Source organism: Elephas maximus, chromosome 1, assembly GCF_024166365.1.
Source record: "Elephas maximus indicus isolate mEleMax1 chromosome 1, mEleMax1 primary haplotype, whole genome shotgun sequence".
NCBI lineage: Eukaryota > Metazoa > Chordata > Mammalia > Proboscidea > Elephantidae > Elephas > Elephas maximus.
The window spans coordinates 208,196,453-208,215,524 of record NC_064819.1 but is presented as its reverse complement, the minus strand read 5'-3'; the positions used below and the strand labels follow the sequence as shown (position 1 = coordinate 208,215,524).

Sequence of the window (19,072 nt, the reverse complement as noted above, 5' to 3'; positions counted from 1 at the left end):
AGAACTGGAGGTCAGATGCAGAATCCAGGGCAGAGCAAAAGCCAGTGAGCTTTGCCGGAAAGTCCATATATATTGGATGCAGGCCACACCCCAAGGAAACGCCCTTTTAACTGTTATGGCTACTTACAGCAGATCCCATCATGGAGGTGATCACATTATATCAGATCTCATCATGGCGGTGTTCACATCATTACATAACTGCCAGAAAACATCATATCTGCCAAACCACTGAGAATCATGGCCCGGTCAAGTTGACATACAACCTTAACGGTCATGCTGAACCACCTGCAGAATCTCAATTCAGGCATCATGTAACTGTAAGGTCCGGGGCCTGTCCATGGGAGTCAGTGGCTGAGGCATGTTGGCAATGAGGTTGTAAAGGATCAGAGAAGGTGTTAGAGGCCGATACTGTGCATACTGAGTTCACCACGAAAGGTAACAAGTAGTAGTGAAAGGAGGCTGAGGTAGAATTGCAGAGGGGCAATGCTAAGTAACAGAGTTTGCTGTTATTGCATAGCTAATAGGAAATCACTAACACTTTTTTTTTAAGTAGAGGATTTTACAGTTAGGAATAAGAATCATACCTATATAGTCTTTTGTTAAATGGAGGATATATAGGTGATGTTGAAACCCATTTTCTAATTTATCACAATTGACCTAAAAAGAGAATATCTTAGACTAATTTCCATGGAAAAAAGAGACATTTTTTCAAAATTAGCATCAAATTGAAAAAAAAAAAAAAAAAACCCACCAACCCCAGATGGTTTCACAGGAGGATTCTACTAAAGCTCTTCAAGAGTTGGTAATACAAATAGTTGACACTGTTCCAGAGCAAAGAAAAAGAAGGAAAAGTGTAATTTCTTTTTAATGAATTAATTTAACTCTGATGCCAAAGCCTGACAGACTGCTTGAAGCAGAGTTAACTGGCCAGTCTCTCTCATGAATATTGACATTAAAAATCATAAATACAACAGTAGCAAGCATCATTTAGCAGCTCATTAAGAGAAGAATATTTCAGAATCAACCTGGGATTATTCCAGTAGTAAATGTATAAATGTTCAATATTAGGAATTCTAATCATATATTAATGATATTAGTAAAGCAGAAGGAAAAAAACTTAATCAAAATCATAGACACTGAAAAGGTATTTGATGTAATTTAACAACCATTCTTGATAAAATCCTCAATAAAATAGTAATAAGTGGATCCTCTCATATCTTAATAAAATTTATCTATCTTGGTCCCAAATACAACATACTTTTAACGGGACATTCTCATTAGAGTGAGGAATAAGGCAGGGACATTCGCTATCACTACTTCACATTGCACAGGGAGTACTAGCCAATGCTGTTAAAAAAAAAAAAAAAATGAAGAATAAGAGGTTCAAAACTGGGGAAAGCTAAATTAAAAAAAACTGCTATAAATAGTAGAATTCAATGATGTAGTGAGGTATATAATGTATAGTAATCAATAACTTCCATGTCTACAAAGGCAAGTTAAAAGATTAATTGGAAAACATCTATGTAAAAATACCTATAACAGCGCAAATAACTAGGGATGAATTTAATAAGTCCAAGATCTCCATGAAGAAAACTTTAGAATACTATAAAAAAAATAGACAAAAATAATTAAACTTTGAATAAATAGCAAGACATACCATGTTCTTAGATAGAACTCAACATCAAAAAGCTGTTCTGCCCAAATTAATTTGTAAAATTAACACACTACCAATAAAAAGGTCAGTAGTTCTATTTTGTTCGGGCTTGGATCCCCGTTCCCCCCCCCCTCCCCGCCCCAGAAGGAGGAGCGAGGACTAGAGAAAGTGAGTCTAAAGTTCATAGCTAAGAAAGCTCTAAAACTGAAGAGGGGTGAGGAAAGAGTACTGGCCTTACCTGTTATTAAAACATGAAGACTCAAGGAAATCCTCCAGTGTGGAACCTGATGGTACAGACCAGTAGAATCAGAATATTGAGAACAATATAAAGTCCAGAAATAATAGACCTAAATTTTTACAGGATATGACTGAATTGGCATTTGATACCAGGAGGAAATCAGTAACTGTAAACGGAGCCCCAAGCCAGCAATTCATGGTCTCCCATGTTAAAGAGACAAGACCTCTTATTCCAATTCATGTTCTTAAAAATCCCTCTAGCAGTTGGGGTCATTTTAAGTATAGAATATGTAGAAGTCTGTTTGCAGGAAAAATTCTGTTGAGAAAACACTTTTCTTTATATTTCCTAGGTAGCATTAGAGATGGGGGGACGGTGAGGAGAACAGCGGAATGTAAGAAAAGACACATGAGTTAACAAATGCTTTGACTATAAAAGATCTTACCTCGAAAGAGGTGTTTGTAATGAAGAGTGCCTAATTTGAATCCAGCAAATATTAAGCATCTAACCCTGGTGGCGTAGTGGTTAAGTGCTAGTTCTGCTAACCAAAAGGTCGGCAGTTTGAATCCACCAGGCACTCTTTGGAAACTCTATGGGGCAGCTCTACTCTATCTTATAGGGTTGCTATGAGCCGGAATCGACTCGACAGCAATGGGTTATATGCTTAGAACAGAAGCATTCTCAGAAAATGAGAATTGCTATTAAGGCAAAGGTTAAGGACATATAAAGTAAGATAGTGGTCATCCATTCTGGTTATTTATATTGGCTCATCTTGAATAATTATTCTACTTATCCTAACACAGAGCACTTACCAAGTAGGATTCCACAATGTGGTTATGGTATGAAGAAATGTATTTTGCTGATGATACCTAGATAAATTTTTGATATTCAAAGTGGTGATGTATTATACTGAGAAAAAGTTGTTTCTTAACCATGTAAATATTAAAAATGCTACATGAACAAACACTGTCTGCACAGGAATTTAGAAATCCCCACAAAATACCTTTTTATTTAACTGCAAAATCAAAGAGTAAGACATTGCTTTAGTATTATTCTAGTCTTGACATTTTTTTCAAGGCAGTGTGTACCAAGTACCACCAAAGAGGTTATTCAGGTAATTGAAGGAAGTTCAGTTTTAGGTGCCAAAATACTTCCTGTGAGTTAATAGGGAATTTCTCCCACTGCCTGTGTTGGAGGTTATACTCGATGATGTGTTCACTGAATCAGGAAAACATTTACAGAGGCCCCGTTGTCTCAGCAGAAGGGATGTCAATCATGCGTTACTCAATCTCTTATGTAAAATCCACCTACAAAGAGATGAAATAGATTGGGATTTGGGGCAATAAATGGTTGGCTTTAATGGCACTGATCGAAGGTGAAATTTACTTTGCTATTTCCTGTTATACTTTGGACTGGCATCTCAAGTTCCAGCTTTAGGCCTCATTGAAAGAAAAATTTTAAATCAAAGGAGGATGTCTAAAAAGAGAGAGGGCAGAGCCTTGCTGTTGTAACTCAAAATGTAGGAGAGGCTTATATAACATGGTGGTTGAGTGCACAGGTTTGGAGTGGCTTTTCCATCTGTCGGTGCTATATGGCCTTGGGTATGTTGCTTCCCTCTGTGAGCTTCAGTTTCCTCAGCTATAAAGAGCTATAAACCATATGTCCCGGTTTGCTCAGGACAGTCCTGGTTTACAGCTGCTCTCCTGTGTAATTATTAATAGCACCCTTCTTGATTCTCGGAAACCCTGGTGGCTTAGTGGTTAAGTGCTACGGCTGCTAACCAAAGGGTTGGCAGTTCAGATCCACCAAGTGGTCCTTGGAAACTCAATGGGTCAGTTCTACTCTGTCCTGTAGGGTCACTATGAGTCAGAATCAACTCGACGGCACTGGGTTTGGTTTGTTTTTTTTTTGTTTTGTTTTGATTCTCATTTGATTTTTTTTTTAATTGTGCATTATGTGAAAGTTTACAGAGCAAATTAGTTTCTCACTTGATAGTTTGTACATAAAGTTTTTCATGACCTTGGTTTCATTCTCCACAATGTGTCACCGCTCTCCCCATTTCCACCCTGGGTTCCCTGTTTTCCTTTTGTCCTGATTTTCTACTTGTTCCTGCCTTCTCATCTTTGTTTTTGGGCAGATGTTGCTCTTTTGATCTCGCATAATTGATTGTTCTAAGGAGTACGTTCCTCTCGGGTGTTGTTGTTTATCTTTATGCACTCGTCTATTGTTTAGCTGTGTGGTAGTGTCCAGGAATGGCTTCAGTTCCAGGTCAGAAGGGTTTCTTAGGGTCATAGTCTTGGGGGTTCCTCCAGCCTCTGTCAGACCAGTAAGTCTGGTCTTCTCTGTGAATTTGATTTTTCATTCTCCAATTTTTTCCCACTCTGTCCATGACACCCTCTGTTGTGATCCCAGTCAGGGAAATTGGTAGTGGTAGCTGGGCACCATTCTCCTGGTCTCAGAGTTATGTAGGCTGTGGTTCATGTGGTCCATTAGTCCTTTGGATTAACTGCTCTTTTGAGCCTTTGGTTTTCTTCACTCTCCTTTGCTCCAGACAGGAAGAGACCCAGAGTTGTACCTTAGATGGCCACTCACAAGCTTTTAAACCCAGACACTACTCATCAAAGTAAGATGCAGAACATTGTCTTTATGAAGTATGTTATGCCAGTTGACATAGATGTCCCCCAAGTGTGTGGTCCTTTTTCTTCTTACCTAGGAACTTTATCCCATGAGGTGTTTGGTTACATCTGAAAGGTTTCCCTGACTGTACCCTTTATGTGCCCTATATAAGGCACACCTAGAGACAGGTATATAGGAATATCCACCCTCGAACTTACGCCTGCCATTTGGTATGTTCCTTTACATCCTCCCATACCCCTTGGTGTATCTATTTACCTATTCATTCATTCATAAATTATTGTTTGTTAATACTACTGTTGGCAGAATTGTCCTAAGCTGTAGTAATTGCCGTAGTTGCCCTTTATTCGCATTCCTCTCAGTGTCCTCTCTTCCCTTGGTCATGTTGTGTTGACTTCTCTCTTATTATGTATTGTCTTTCCCTTTACCAATATTAACTTGCGTCTTCTATCTAATTGGTAATTTTCACTCCATCCCCCTTCTGTCCCTGGTAACCATCAAAGAATTTCATTTGATTTTGATAATAAATTACATGGCTACCCTAACCTGTCTTGGAAGGTTATCATAAGGTTGAAGTAAGTTAATGAATGTAAAACCCTTAGCACAGTGCCTGGTACATAGTATATGCTCAATTAATGGTAATTAGTATTATTAAGCTACTTATTTTTCCAAAGTAGAGTTCAAAGAAAATGACTAATGGACAATGTCTGTTTTTATGATGACCACTCTCTCAATCATTCTAAGTATTTTAATCCACCCACATCAAATTTCCATCCTAAAGCAATAATTTAGGGGTTTCAGCAGCTACTAAAAAAAATTTCTAATCATTGTGACTTCATGGGTTAACTATATGCAGAACTACCAGTTAGTTACTATTACTAACTCTTAATATTAGTATAACACTTTATAACAATTTCACAACTTTTTCATGAATTTCCTTTTCCACAAGAAAGAGTTTCCTCATGAAATAGATATTTTAATAATAACTTGATAATTATTACTATCATTTTAATGATCTGGAAACCAAGGCTCAGAAATAGGAAATGATTTTCCCAAGGTCACATGGCTGGAGGGCATCCGGGCCAGGACATGAATGCAGGGGTTCTTCTCACTTTATATTCCATTTCTTTGCAGTACACCATATTGGTCAAATAAAAGGACGGGGTTACTAACTTACCCGTATTTCTTCTCATTATGCCCACTCTTGTCATCTCTCATTCCATCTTTGACTTGTCATTCATTCATTCATTCTTTTTTTTTCCCCCCAAAAAACCATGTAATTGCTGCTTGGTTTCAGTATACGGACAGTCTAGAAAACCTTTTTTTTTTTCTTTTTGTAATTTTTTTTGTGCCTTAAGTGAAAGTTTAGAAACTAAGTCAGTCCCTCATACAAAACTTTATATACACCTTGCTATATACGGCTAGTTGCTTTCCCCCTAATGAGACAGCACGCTCCTTCTCTTCACCCTATGTTTCCATGTCCATTCAGCCAGCTTCTTTCCCCCTCAGCCTTCACATCTCCCCTCCAGACAGGAGCTGCCACATAGCCTCATGTATCTACTTGATCCAAGAAGCCCACTCCTTACCAATATCATTTTCTGTTTTTAGTCCAGTCTGATCCCCGTCTGAAGAGTTGGCCTCGAGAATGGTTCCTGTCTTAGGCTAATAGAAGGTCTGGGGACCATGACCTCTGGGGTCTCTCTGGTCTCAGTCAGAGCATTAAGTTTGGTTTTTTTACTAGAATTTGGGGTCTGCATCCCACTGCTCTCCTGCTCCTTCAGGATTCTCTGTTGTGCACCCTGTCATGGCAGTCATTGGTTGTAGCTGGGCACCATCTATTTTTTCTGGTCTCAGGCTGATGAGTCTTTGATTTATGTGGCCCATTCTAGAAAACATTTTTGATGACTCTAAATGCAGTCATTTGTTACTGAGTCTCATCGTGTGTCATGGCAGGACACAGTGGGAATACACAGGAGTTGATGCTAGCTCCATGTGCTCGCTGCTGTGCAAAACATGGCACCCTGTTACTCTCCCATTACAGGCAAGGGTGAGAAAATCTGGGTCTATCGTTTGTAGGTCTTTGTACACTCAAAACATTGAGGGTCTCCTGTAACCTGTTTGGTTACACACATCTAATGACACTGTAGTGAGGCATTATTCGCATCTGCCTTCCCTTCTAGGTTGGAGGGCAGCATCCTGGTCTTGTTGGTCTCCGTATTCCCAACGTGGAGCTAAGCACCTGGCACATCAAGGGCTTGACAACTCACGGCAACGATGCAGCATAACTTTGATTGTGCCCATGTCACTGATGAGGAAAACTGTGTCTCGGAGAGAGTATGTTACTTGCTTAAGATCACATAGATTTTTAAATTCTGAAAGCAAGATCTCTCTTTTTAAAACAGTTTTATTGAGGTGCAATTAACAAAAAATAAATTGTACGTATTTAATGTGTACAATTTGATAAGTTTTGACATGTGTGTACACATAAAACCATTGCTACAATCAAGGTAGTGAACATACCCATCACCTCCAAAAGTGAAACCAGGATTTCAATCCAGATGTATGACTCTGAAGCCCATGTTTTCCCTCCCACAATGAGTATATGGTGGAATAGAACCCTTGCTGCAGTCCTTTCCTCCTGTCCATTCTCTTATGGGGAATTATTGAATTGATGAGATATTGTAAAGAACATCTTTTACAACCCACTCGTCCATCAATAGAGGAATGGATAGATAATGGGTTGTATGTACATGTCTGTCGGTCTACATTGCACTTGCAGACAGGCTGTGCCTCAGACTTCCAAGCAGCCATTAGATTGCTAGGAATGAGACATATACACCCACTGGCATCAACCACTCTATGAGGGCTATGTTTATGATCGAGCCAGTTATATGAGACACTTACACAGTATTGGCAAAGTGAAAGCCGTTATTATAGAAAGCAAACAGTAAACAATGACAACAGATTCTTAAAAGAGGAAACACCCTTTGCCAAATTACCCATGTCCTTTCTTATGTCACTGGACAGGCATGCTGTGGTTCAGATCAGGTGCTGTGTTCATGTCACTGCTGCCTCTGGCTGCCATTATGCTGCTCGGGAGCCTACATGGCTCCTGAGGCTTCTGCTCTGCCACTGGGTCTCACTGGCCTCTGCTGCCAGTGCCCACCACGCTACCTGGGCCTGCAGGGCTCTCTTGCTGCCGTGCTATCCCAGCCCATACTGCCAGGGGAGGGGATGGAACATGTGCAACCCCTGTACAAGGCACAGCCAGGCATCTCTTACCCTGCACAAGCGTTACAACTCGTTAGCTCCACTGGCAAGCCTCCAGGAAACCGTGGTGGCTTAGTGGCTAAGAGCTACTATGGCTGCTAACCAAAAGGCTGGCATTTCAAATCCACCAGGTGCTCCTTGGAAACCCTATGGGGCAGTTCTATCCTGTCCTATAGGATCGCTATGAGTCGGAATCGATTGAACGGCAATGGGTTTTTTTGGTTTTTTTTGTTTGTTTGTTTGGCAAGCCTTCTGCCCAGAGGCATCCAGCTCTGCCCTGCTGTAGGGAAACCCCTGAATAAGATCCTCTGAGGTGGACCCTGCACAGGGCACATTCAGGCCTCTGCCCTGCACAGACAAGTGTTACAGCCTTTTTAATTCTGCTGGCAAGCAACCTTCCTGCCTGAAGATGCTCAGCTCTCACTCCGTGGGCTGGGAAGCCCACCACAGCCATCTCTCACGGTCTTCAGTGTTAGGGGTGTTTTTTCTGGGTCTGAGGGGTTCTCAGAACAGGAACATCAGGTCTTTGGTCTAAAGGACGTGCCTCACTCTAGGCGCTTCTTGATAGTGGTGAGATCCCCTTAAACCTCCATGAGATTGGCTCTTATGTAAGCCTGCCTACTCCTTGTCAATTTCAAGACATGGTCTTCCCACCAGGATCACAAACTGACCAATCCTCTTGGTAGGCCACAGTCACTTAATTTGCATAGCAAACTGACCAATCCCCTCAGTGGACCATAAATCACTGTTTGCATAGTCCCAACCAGTCATTTTGTGGGAGACACAGAGCATGCCTAGAAAGGTTATATAAAAGTGATTTGTTGTACTGCATGAGTTATTGGAATGGAATAGTATACCCCAGTGAAATGAATGAATTATACATTCATTCAATTATATAACATGGATGGGTCTTGGAAACATAATGGTGAATAAACAACACTACAAAGAGAATGATACCATTTTTCTATATACAGGTCAAAATAAATCTAAACATATGGTTTAGACATATTTATATACACACACATCACAAAAAGTAAGAATGATTGACACAAAATTCAGGATAGTATTTACCTCTGGGGAGGCAGTGAGAAGATGGAGTCAGGGAGGCGAGATGGAATCAGAGAGGTGAATCACAGTATTTTAGGTCACGGATTGAGTAGTGAACTCTCCAAAATTGATTAGGTTGTGTCATATCATTTCTTATACTAAGAAGATAATGTTAAAAAAAGAAATTACCATATCAATTTAAACACTTATGCTCTAATTAAATATTTTCATTATTTTGTGGGAAAAAAAAAAAAAGCCCTTGCTGTCGAGTTGACTCTGACTCATAGAGACCCTATAGGACAGAGTAGAACTGCCCCATACAGTTTCCAAGGAGCGGCTGGTGGATTTGACCTGCCAACCTTTTGGTTAACAGCCGTAGCTCTTAACCACCATGCCACCAGACTTAGTAGGGGATCATCTAAATCCAAAATGTTCTCATTCAGTATGCTAAGAAATTTTAGAGCTCTTAATAAATGGATTAGGTCTGTGGTAAAGGAACAAACATATTGAATAGGAGAGAAAGAATGATTAAAGTTATTTAATAATGTGACTGTGGAAATCACCTCCTTCCAGACCTCATGGAGTTGCTAGATGCGCCATGAACTGTGCTCCTGTATCGATCCCTTTCTTCCACTGCCACCTCCCTTTTTTTTTTTGGCTCTGGGTGGGGGTCGGGGAAGAATGGAAATAAGTCAGAGTTTCATGTCTATGTAAAAAAAAAAATCAGATGAAAAAGCATATACCTAAAAAAGACTGCAAAGGTTTTGGCACCTAATAAAACTCTCTAGAATCTTTAAAACCAAGAGATATTTAATTCTGGAAGGAAAAAAAAACAGAAGACTGAGTAAGTTATCCTGCAAAAAGGGCCGCAATGTTTGTCGGTGTTAGAGCACTAGCTCTACATAGACCTGGAGTTAGAACACTAGCTCTGTATAGACCTGGAGTTAGAGCACTAGCCCTACATAGACCTGGAGTTAGAGCACTAGCCCTACGTAGACCTGGAGTTAGAGCACTAGCCCTACGTAGACCTGGAGTTAGAGCACTAGCCCTACGTAGACCTGGAGTTAGAGCACTAGCCCTACATAGACCTGGAGTTAGAGCACTAGCCCTACATAGACCTGGAGTTAGAGCACTAGCCCTACATAGACCTGGAGTTAGAGCACTAGCCCTACATAGACCTGGAGTTAGAGCACTAGCCCTATATAGACCTGGAGATAGAGCACTAGCTGTATATAGACGTGGAGTTAGAGCACTAGCTGTATATAGACATGGAGTTAGAGCACTAGCTCTGTATAGACCTGGATATAGACCACTAGCTCTATATAGACCTGGAGTTAGCGCTAGCTCTGTATAGACCTGGAGATAGAGCACTAGCTCTATATAGACCTGGAGATAGAGCACTAGCTGTATATAGACGTGGAGATAGAAAACCAAAAGGGGAAGAACATGCTCAGCATTTTTCAAGCTGAAAGAACTGAAAAAAAATTCAAGCCTAGAGTTGCAATAGTGAAGAATTCTACGGGGAAAATATTAAACGGTGCAGGAAGCATCAAAAGAAGATGGAGGGAATACACAAAGTCACTGTACCAAAAAGAATTGGTCGATGTTCAGACATTTCAGGAGGTAGCATATGATCAAGAACCAATGGTACTGAAGAAAGAAGTCCAAGCTGGACTGAAGACATTGGTGAAAAACAAGGCTCCAGGAATTGACAGAATACCAATTGAGATGTTTCAGCAAATGGATGCAGTGCTGGAGGTGCTCACTCATCTATGCCAAGAAATTTGGAAGACAGCTATTTGGCCAACCGACTGGAGGAGATCCATTTTTATGCCTATTCCAAAGAAAGGTGAATTCAGAAATTATCCGACAATATCATTAATACCACACAAAAGTAAACTTTTGCTGAAGATCTTTCAAAAATGGTTGCAGCAGTACATTGGCAGGGAACTGCCAGAAATTCAGACTGGATTCCGAAGAGGATGTGGAACCAGGGATATCATTGCTGATGTCAGATGAATCCTGGATGAAAGCAGAGAATACCAGAAAGATGTTTACCTGTGTTTTATCGACTATGCAAAGGCATTTGACTGTGGATCATAACAAGTTGTGGATAACATTACAAAGAATGGGAATTCCAGAACACCGAACTGTGCTCATGAGAAACCTGTACATAGATCAAGAGACAGTCATTCGAACAGAAGAAGGGGATACTGTGTGGTTTAAAGTCAGAAAAGGTGTACACCTTTCACCATACTTATTCAGTCTGTATGCTGAGCAAATAATCTGAGAAGCTGGACTGTGTGAAGAACAGGGCATCAAGATTGGTGGAAGACTCATTAACAACCTGTGTTTTGCAGATGACACAACCTTGCTTGCTGAAAGTGAAGAGGACTTGAAGCACTTCTGATGATCAAAGAGCACCACCTTAAGTGTGGATTAAACCTCAACTTCAAATAGATATCCTCACAACTAAACCAATCAGCAACATCATGATATATGAAGAAAGGATTGAAGTTGTCAAGGATTTCCTTTTACTTGGATCCAGAATCAACACCCCTGGAAACAGCAGTCAAGAAAACAAATGACACATTGCATTGGGCAAATCTGCCACAAAAGACCTCTTTAAAGTGTCGAAAAGCAAAGATGTCACTTTAAGGACTAAGGTGCACCTGACCCAAGCCATAGTGTGTTCAATCACCTTATATCCATGAGAAAACTGGACAATGAATAAGGAAAACTGAAGAATTGATGCCTTCAAATTATGATATTGGCAAAGAATACCGAATGTACCACAGACTGCCAAATTATGATATTGGCAAAGAATACTGAATATACCACGGACTGCCAAAAGAATGAACAAATCTGTCTTGGAAGAAGTACAGCCAGATTGCTCCTCAGAAGCAAGGATGGCAAGACTTTGTCTCACATATTTTAGACATGCTATATATATTTTTTTTTTTATCAGGAGAAATCAGTGCCTGGGGAGGGACATCATGCTTGGTATAGAGAGTCAGCAAAAAGACGATTGACACAGTGGCTGCAACAGTGGGCTCAAGCATAACAATGGTTATGAGGATGGCACAGGACTGGGCAGTGTTTTGTTGTTGTACATAGGGTCTCTATGAGTCAGAAGTGACTCAACGGCACCAAACAACAATATAAGTGCTTGTTACGTTTGTTTTTATGTAATGATAATTAAATAAATGCTAAGTTTTTTAAGTTTAGCTCGGGTTATAACTAGGTTTTCTAATTTGAAAAAGTTAAAGCAAATTAAAAAAAAAAAAAAAACCTGGGCTACTTTGTTTCACAGTTAATCCCACTATTGGGTAGCTTGGCTGTTCAGACAAGGAAACCACATGTCAGCCACACTGCCCATCTGGTGGGAGCTTGTCTGATTTCCAGACCAGACTTAGTAGGCGCAGCAATGCAGGACTTACAGCATCCAAATACCACAGAGTTACTGCTGGCAGTTCAGGAAGGTGATCTCCTCTCCAAATTAAGCCATTTGAAATTAAAGGAAATTAAGGAACTGTGGTTCCTTAAGCTTCATTTGTGACTCTCCATCCTTCCAGGATCAAGGTGTGGGATATTGATGAACCTTATAGACCAACTGACAGGTCTCACTCTCCATTTAAGTTCTGGAAGGCAGTCAATTTAAAACTCAATACTTAAAAAAAAAAAATTGTAATTCGACCCATATTCAGGGATTCCATGAGCATAAAGCATGTAGACACTGCATGAGTCATTCTGTTTTCAGCATAGAGCAAAATTAAGTGAGTTACTTATAATGTCCATCTGGTAACTGACAGAACCAGGGTGCTGATACATACTGTCTTTTACTCTGAAGGACAGTGTTCTAGCCACTACACTACACTGTGGACTTTTAAAGATTTAAAAAAGGTTCTGTTCTTCTTTAGAGATATAAATGGGGGTTTTATTTTTAGACCATAAAACTTAATTTTTTTTTTTTTGTAAATATTGCCAAGTTGTTACCTTACACTATTGAACAGCAGAGACTTTAAGGCCAGGTTTGTCTACTTGCAAACTTCCCAGAAGTAAAGTTACGTTACTTCCCTGAGTCTGCATTTCCTTATTTATAAAATGCAGCTGGCGCTGTGAAGGTTAAATGAAGTCATAATTCCTAGAAAGCTGCAACCCAGAAACAGGAGTATAACAACAGTTAATAAATGGTGACTTTTGTAACCAAAATTCTGAAATAATTTTCTATGGGATTCTGATGTAAAAAATTATCACTACTGGACAACAGACATTCCTTTCTTCATTTTTTTTATTTGTTTTGTTTTAATTTATTCAGCAGATATTTACCGAGTACCTGCTTTATGATAAGCACTAATGTATGAGCTAGGGAATAGAGAACAAAAACAGATGAAAACTGCCCTCATGGAACTTACATTCTCTTGGAAGAAAACAAACAAGATGAGTAAAATATAGGTATGTTAGTGATATGTACTTAAAGAAAGAAAGCAGGGAAGGGGGATAAAACATGTTTGGAAGAAGCTGATATTTTAATAGGGTAAACAGAAGGAGATTTTTCACCTGAAGGAAAAGAAGAGGCTATGTGTGTGGATGTCTAAGCATTTCAGGCAGGAGTGTGCAAGGAACTACATGGAGGTTGGTGAGGCTGAAGTAGAAAAAATAAGGATAGGAGAAAATGAGGCCAGAGGGATAACAGTGAGACCAGTTGGTGCACTGTGTAGGTCATAGGACTTAGAGGGGCTTGAGTAGACTAATGATGTGATTTGACTTGCATTTCAAAAGGCTCCTTCTGAATGCTGTGTTGAGAGAAGGCTTGGGTGGGAGAAGAGAGGAGGAGGCTAGTCAGCAAGGGCAGAAGCACAGAGGCTGTTTAAGAGGCTAATGTTGTAATCCAGAATATCAGAATATCCATGTTGATGGAGTAATTATGATGTGTTCTGTCAGTGAGATGCTGGAATTTTTCCTGTCACTGCTGTGTGTATAAACACCAGGAGAGATGGGAGCCATATCATTCCAGAAGTTGTATCCTAGTTTTTTATTTTTCCTCAGTAAATTTTAGTACTATTTAAGTCCCATTTGCCTATAACTTTATCTGTGCCCTGTTTGTCTGAGACGTTTTCTTGGAAGGGAAAAAGCTCTTTGTATATATATAAAATGGACTATCTTTGTCCTTGTCATACTAGAGCCATCCCTGGTGATCGCCCATGGCAACAGAGGAAACAGTGAAGTACTGTTTCATTGTGATAGTTATTGATTCTGACCCTATCAGTTAACTAAAGAAAAGAAGGTAACTGGGGCTGATGAGCACCATTGAGATGTGTGCAAGGGTAGAACAGTGCTTCACTCGTCACCCTTGGCAGATGTCACAGGAACAGGGAACCCTCTCTGCAGGATGTCGCACCATCACCTTGAAGCTTTACTTTTCCTTCTTTTCAACTGTAATTTGGTTAGGATATGCTTTTTTTTTCTCTTCAAAGTCTTATGCTATATTTCAACATTGCCTGAAAAAATATTTCTGTGTTTATATCAGAAAACTGGAATAACCTTTTAACTTACCAGATTGAGATTCACCCTAACACACGTGACTTTTTACATGCATTGTCGTGAAATTCTCAGATAAAAGTAGTTTTCATTTACAAGAGTGTATCTCGCCTTAAGGGTTGTTGTTAGGTACCATCAGGTAAATTCCAACTCGTAGAGACCCCACTCGCCTTAAGGGTTGTTGTTAGGTACCATCAGGTAAATTCCAACTCGTAGAGACCCCACTTGACAGTAAAACTGCCTCATAGAGTTTCCTTGGCTGTAATCTTTAGGGAAGCAGATCCCCAAGTTTTTCTCGCACAGAGTAGCTAGGTGGATTCGAGCTACCGACCTTTCAGTTAGCAGCCAAGCGCTTAACCATTTGCACCATCAGGACTTCTTAAGGTTAAGGGAGAGAATATGTGCTCTAAATTAAGCTTAGCAGCAGTGTTAAAACAGCAGAAAGGCTGGAAATAATTGATTTAACATCATTTATGGTTTGGCGTGGTGGCAAAGTGGTTAAGCGTTTGGCTGGTAACCAAAAGGTCAGCAGTTAGAATGCACCAGCCGTTCCTTGGAAACCCGATGGGGCAGTTCTACTCTGTCCTACAGGGTCTTTATGAGTCGGAATTAGACTCAACTGCAATAGCAGTGGTATTGTTTGGCTACTGCTGCTGATTCAAATGTGCCTTTGACTTTTAATGGTCCATGTGAGTTGTAACAATGTTACCAGAATTGTATCAAACATTAATGGATATAGTATAATTTCATTTCACAATAAGATGCCAGCGACATCTACTTAGTTTATAAACTGAGTTTATTTCATTGTCAGTTTAATTACAAATATTATTCACATTTTTCTTGGATGGGAAAGAAACTAAATTTATTATTTTACATGTTTTATGTGCTAGGAATATAAAGTTAAAAATATATCATGATATCTGGTTATATTTATTTTATATTTTTTATTTCCACAATGCCTTTATTATCTGTAGCCTCCTTGCAATAAAATAAAATTTAAAAAGGTGTTAGTCAAGTCATGATTTTGCTTTTCTCGAGTCACAGTCATATGACCTCCGCTTTCCTCGTATCCCTGATATTTAACAGTTTTAAACACGTTGCTCTGATGACGTATCATCTCCTTAGATCCTAACAGTGACCCTGTGGGATACGGAAACCAAAAAAAAAAAAAAAAAACCATTGTCGTTGAGCTAATTCTGTTGCGACCTTATAGGATAGAGTAGATCTACCCCACAGGGTTTCCAAGAAGTGGTTGATGGATTTGAACTGTCAACCTTTTGGTTAGCAGCCAACCTCTTACCCGCTGCAGAAGATAAACCAAAAACCAAACCCAGTGCTGTTGAGTCGATTGCGACTCATAGCGACCCTACAGGATAGGGTAGAACTGCCCCATAGAGTTTCCAAGGAGCGCCTGGTGGATTTGAACTGCCAACCCTTTGGTTAGCAGCCGTAGCACTTAACCACTACGCCACCAGGGTTTCTGCAGAAGATAGGCAGACTTTACAACGATGGAAACCTCAAGATTCAGGAGCAGCCCAAGGTCACTTGACCAATAAAGTGTACAGGGAATAGACTCAGTTCTTTAAATTCTTAGTCTAGGACCCTATCCCCAGCACCAGACCATTTTCCTAAGTTCTTGTGTAGTCCCTTTCAGACTTAGTTCTTGGGTAGTCCCTTTTAGACTGCAGCTCTTGTAGTTGTAGAGTGAATATAGTTTGTAGTGTGATGAGTTCAGTGGTAGCAGTGCACGGTGATGACAGTTTTTCTAAGGGCATGAGTTTTCTACGTGATGCACTTCTGTAGGTTTTCTTACCTGTATCCTCTTCGAAACGTGTAATAAATCCAGGAAGGCACCAAAATGTGCTCTTTTGAAATAGATAAATCCTCCCAAACATAATGTTGAGGGAAAGAAGTAAGAATGTATGGTATGATTCCTTTATATAAAGTTCAAATACAGGCAAATCTAAGCTGTGGTGTTAGAAGTCAGGATGGCAGTTACCCTTGTCTAGAGGTGTAAGGATAGGGGTGGTGTGAATTGATCCGAGTGCTGGTTGCACAAATATTCCCGTTGGGAAGATTCAATGACTTTTTCTTCTCCAGTAAAGTTCTTTTTAAATGCCTTAGTTTCATAAGTGGTAGCTCAGTTTAAATGCCTTAGACTTAAAGAGCTGTGGTTATATTTTTACTGTCTATTTTTTTTATTATATACTGCCATTTCCCCACCAAAGTCAATTTCCCTTCGTTGTTCTTCCTAAGCACGTTGCATTTATTTTGAGTTCTGAGAGTTTCCTTGTTACAGAGCCAGCCGCTGTGGGGCCGTGTTGAAGCCCATCATAAAATGCGTGCCAAAAGAAGTTTCTTGCCTACACTTTTTAAGGTGTTACGGGAAGAAAGGTATTGAAGAAGGGCTCTTCAGTTAGAATGATAATCTGTGTCGAAACATACACTGTGAGGAATGTTCCCATGGAATTCTGATAAGGCTCAGCACAGAACTTTAGTCAGCTGCTTATAAATTTAATAATTTAACAGTGATTTTTTTTTTTTTTCCATATAAGTCGTTTCAGAAAAGTACAAATAGTCGAGCAACAATGGCTACTTCATTTTAGAAATGTCCCTCAAGGTCAGAGCCTAAAGGAAATAAGATTGAAGCTAGAAATTTCTTTGAGCAAAACTAAATTTTAGTAAGAATAGAAGTGATGGCCACAGCCATAATGTTTCCACACGCTTTCTGAGCACAGTAAATGCGGGAAAAGCAGGAAGAACTTAAAAGATTTTTGCAGGTCAGTAAAGCCTTTTGCCATCCTCATAGTTTAGAGTGTAAGGCCAGTGTGAATCATACATATTATGGATCATGTTCAGTATGGCGAAATCATTGCCTCTGGTCCTAAAGGTGACTGATTATTTTGGGCTTGATTTCAATCACTCTTTTTTTTTTTTTTTTAAAATAAGTAATGTGTTTTTAAATGTCTGCCAGATATTTACATGCTTTGGCTTTTTATTTCTTTTTCTCCCCCTGTAGTATTCTGTTTCTTCGTCAGAAGAGGAAAGACTTATTTCCATCAGGAGACCTAAAACGCCAACCTCTAGCGACTTCTGTGACCTTAATACTCAAACGAACTGGACCAAGTCGCTTCCGTTGCCAACACCAGAAGAGAAGATGCGACAGCAAGCCCAAATAGTACAGGCTGATGTGGTTCCTATTAACGTAACTGGTACGTTTTCTATTCAGGCAGGGTCAAAAGGTGCTTGGGAGAATGACTATGGCTTTTGTTCATTGTATGCTCTTAGCATTTCGTTTATACCTCAGAGGGAAATAGCTGTGGTCTGGCTTCGTGGCCTTTGTTTAATGAAGGCGATACTAAGACGTGTATGTGTGCGCGTATGCAGTGTGTGTATTGCCTGTGAGACTAGAAGACTACATCACCAAAGGCTGGCATCAGAAAACTTGATGATTCAACCATTCATCTCAAGAAAGTATGTCTTTTTTAATTAACCTGCTTTTTCAAAGGGTTATTTTAAGTAACATTATAGAAGTAAAGAAACAATAATAGTTTTATGATGTTTCTGAATGACAGATTTTCTCATCTTCTAATTTTCTCAAGTAGAAAAATTACTTGAAATAAAAATATTAAGTGAAATAACAATATGATTATAAAAAATATTATTTAAAAGATCTAAGAGGATGGTAAACTTACCTTTTGATGTCCATAATTTGAATTCCAACATCACCCAGTAAGAATTAACTCGTTTGAAATACAAAATTTTTAGAATATGTTAAGCTGGAACCTGAACTTCAAGCTCTTTTGGACTATTTTACTCAGGCTTAAAGCATCTGTGATAATGTGACAAATAACAAAGCACATAAAGCTCAAAGATGATCTTTCACAAACTCAGAAGATCTGTTAAAAGATAGCAAAATTGTCTGCTTTATCACTTCTATAACCTGAGAAGGGGCTGGGCTAGCGATCTGTGCAGTGTACAAAGTACAGAATAGACACGTTCAGACTTAATAGCTTCAACCATTAGAATGTCAAGACATATAGATTACTAATAATTATATCATCGATAATCAGTCCATACAAAGGATGGTCCGTAGGTCCAGAACCTAAAAATATCGGGAGACCAGTAAGGGTAAGTTTGCATAAAATATTAGGATAAAAACCTGCGGCCTTCTTGCTGTGCCCCTAAGGCTACTGCCGTGAACTCCTGATAGAGAGCTTTTGCCTCGGCAGGAGCGAGCTTGTAAGGGGCTGATAACATTTTGGTAGTTATTGAAGACCTTTTAAAAACTTTATAGGCTATTTAAAAATTACATTTAGAACTCTGTTTTCAATTCCATAGAAATTTATCATAAATAAGTGCCTGAATTATTTTCAGTTCCATGTGCATTTTTCCACTTTTGTCTTCTTAAGCCTTAAACAAGTAATATGACATTAATCTACACGCTTTACAAATAGCATTGGTGATCTTTATGCATGTGTTTTCCTATACTTAATCACCTTGGAAAAATTATAACTATTTTGTAGCTATGTTCTAGAACAAAGCATAATTTTTATTGCTAGATTGAATACACAGGCACATGTTTCCTGTAAGAATATTAATGATGTTATTTGATTGATTAAATGCAGAAGTATAATTACATTATATATGATTAAACACCTCAGAGATAATATTACAAGATAAGAAGATTG

The 19,072-nt window shown here is 39.3% G+C and overlaps 1 protein-coding gene across 5 annotated transcripts in view; it reads left to right on the top strand.

Annotated features, from left to right (window-relative positions):
• NHSL1 (NHS like 1) overlaps positions 1-19,072 on the top strand; it is a 170,112-nt gene that overhangs the window by 131,902 nt on the left and 19,138 nt on the right. For all 5 annotated transcript variants that reach the window (XM_049902098.1, XM_049902089.1, XM_049902080.1 and 2 more), the window contains one exon: positions 17,401-17,593. In XM_049902098.1, the coding sequence (XP_049758055.1) occupies positions 17,401-17,593 (193 nt within the window). The remainder of the gene's footprint in view (positions 1-17,400; positions 17,594-19,072) is intronic.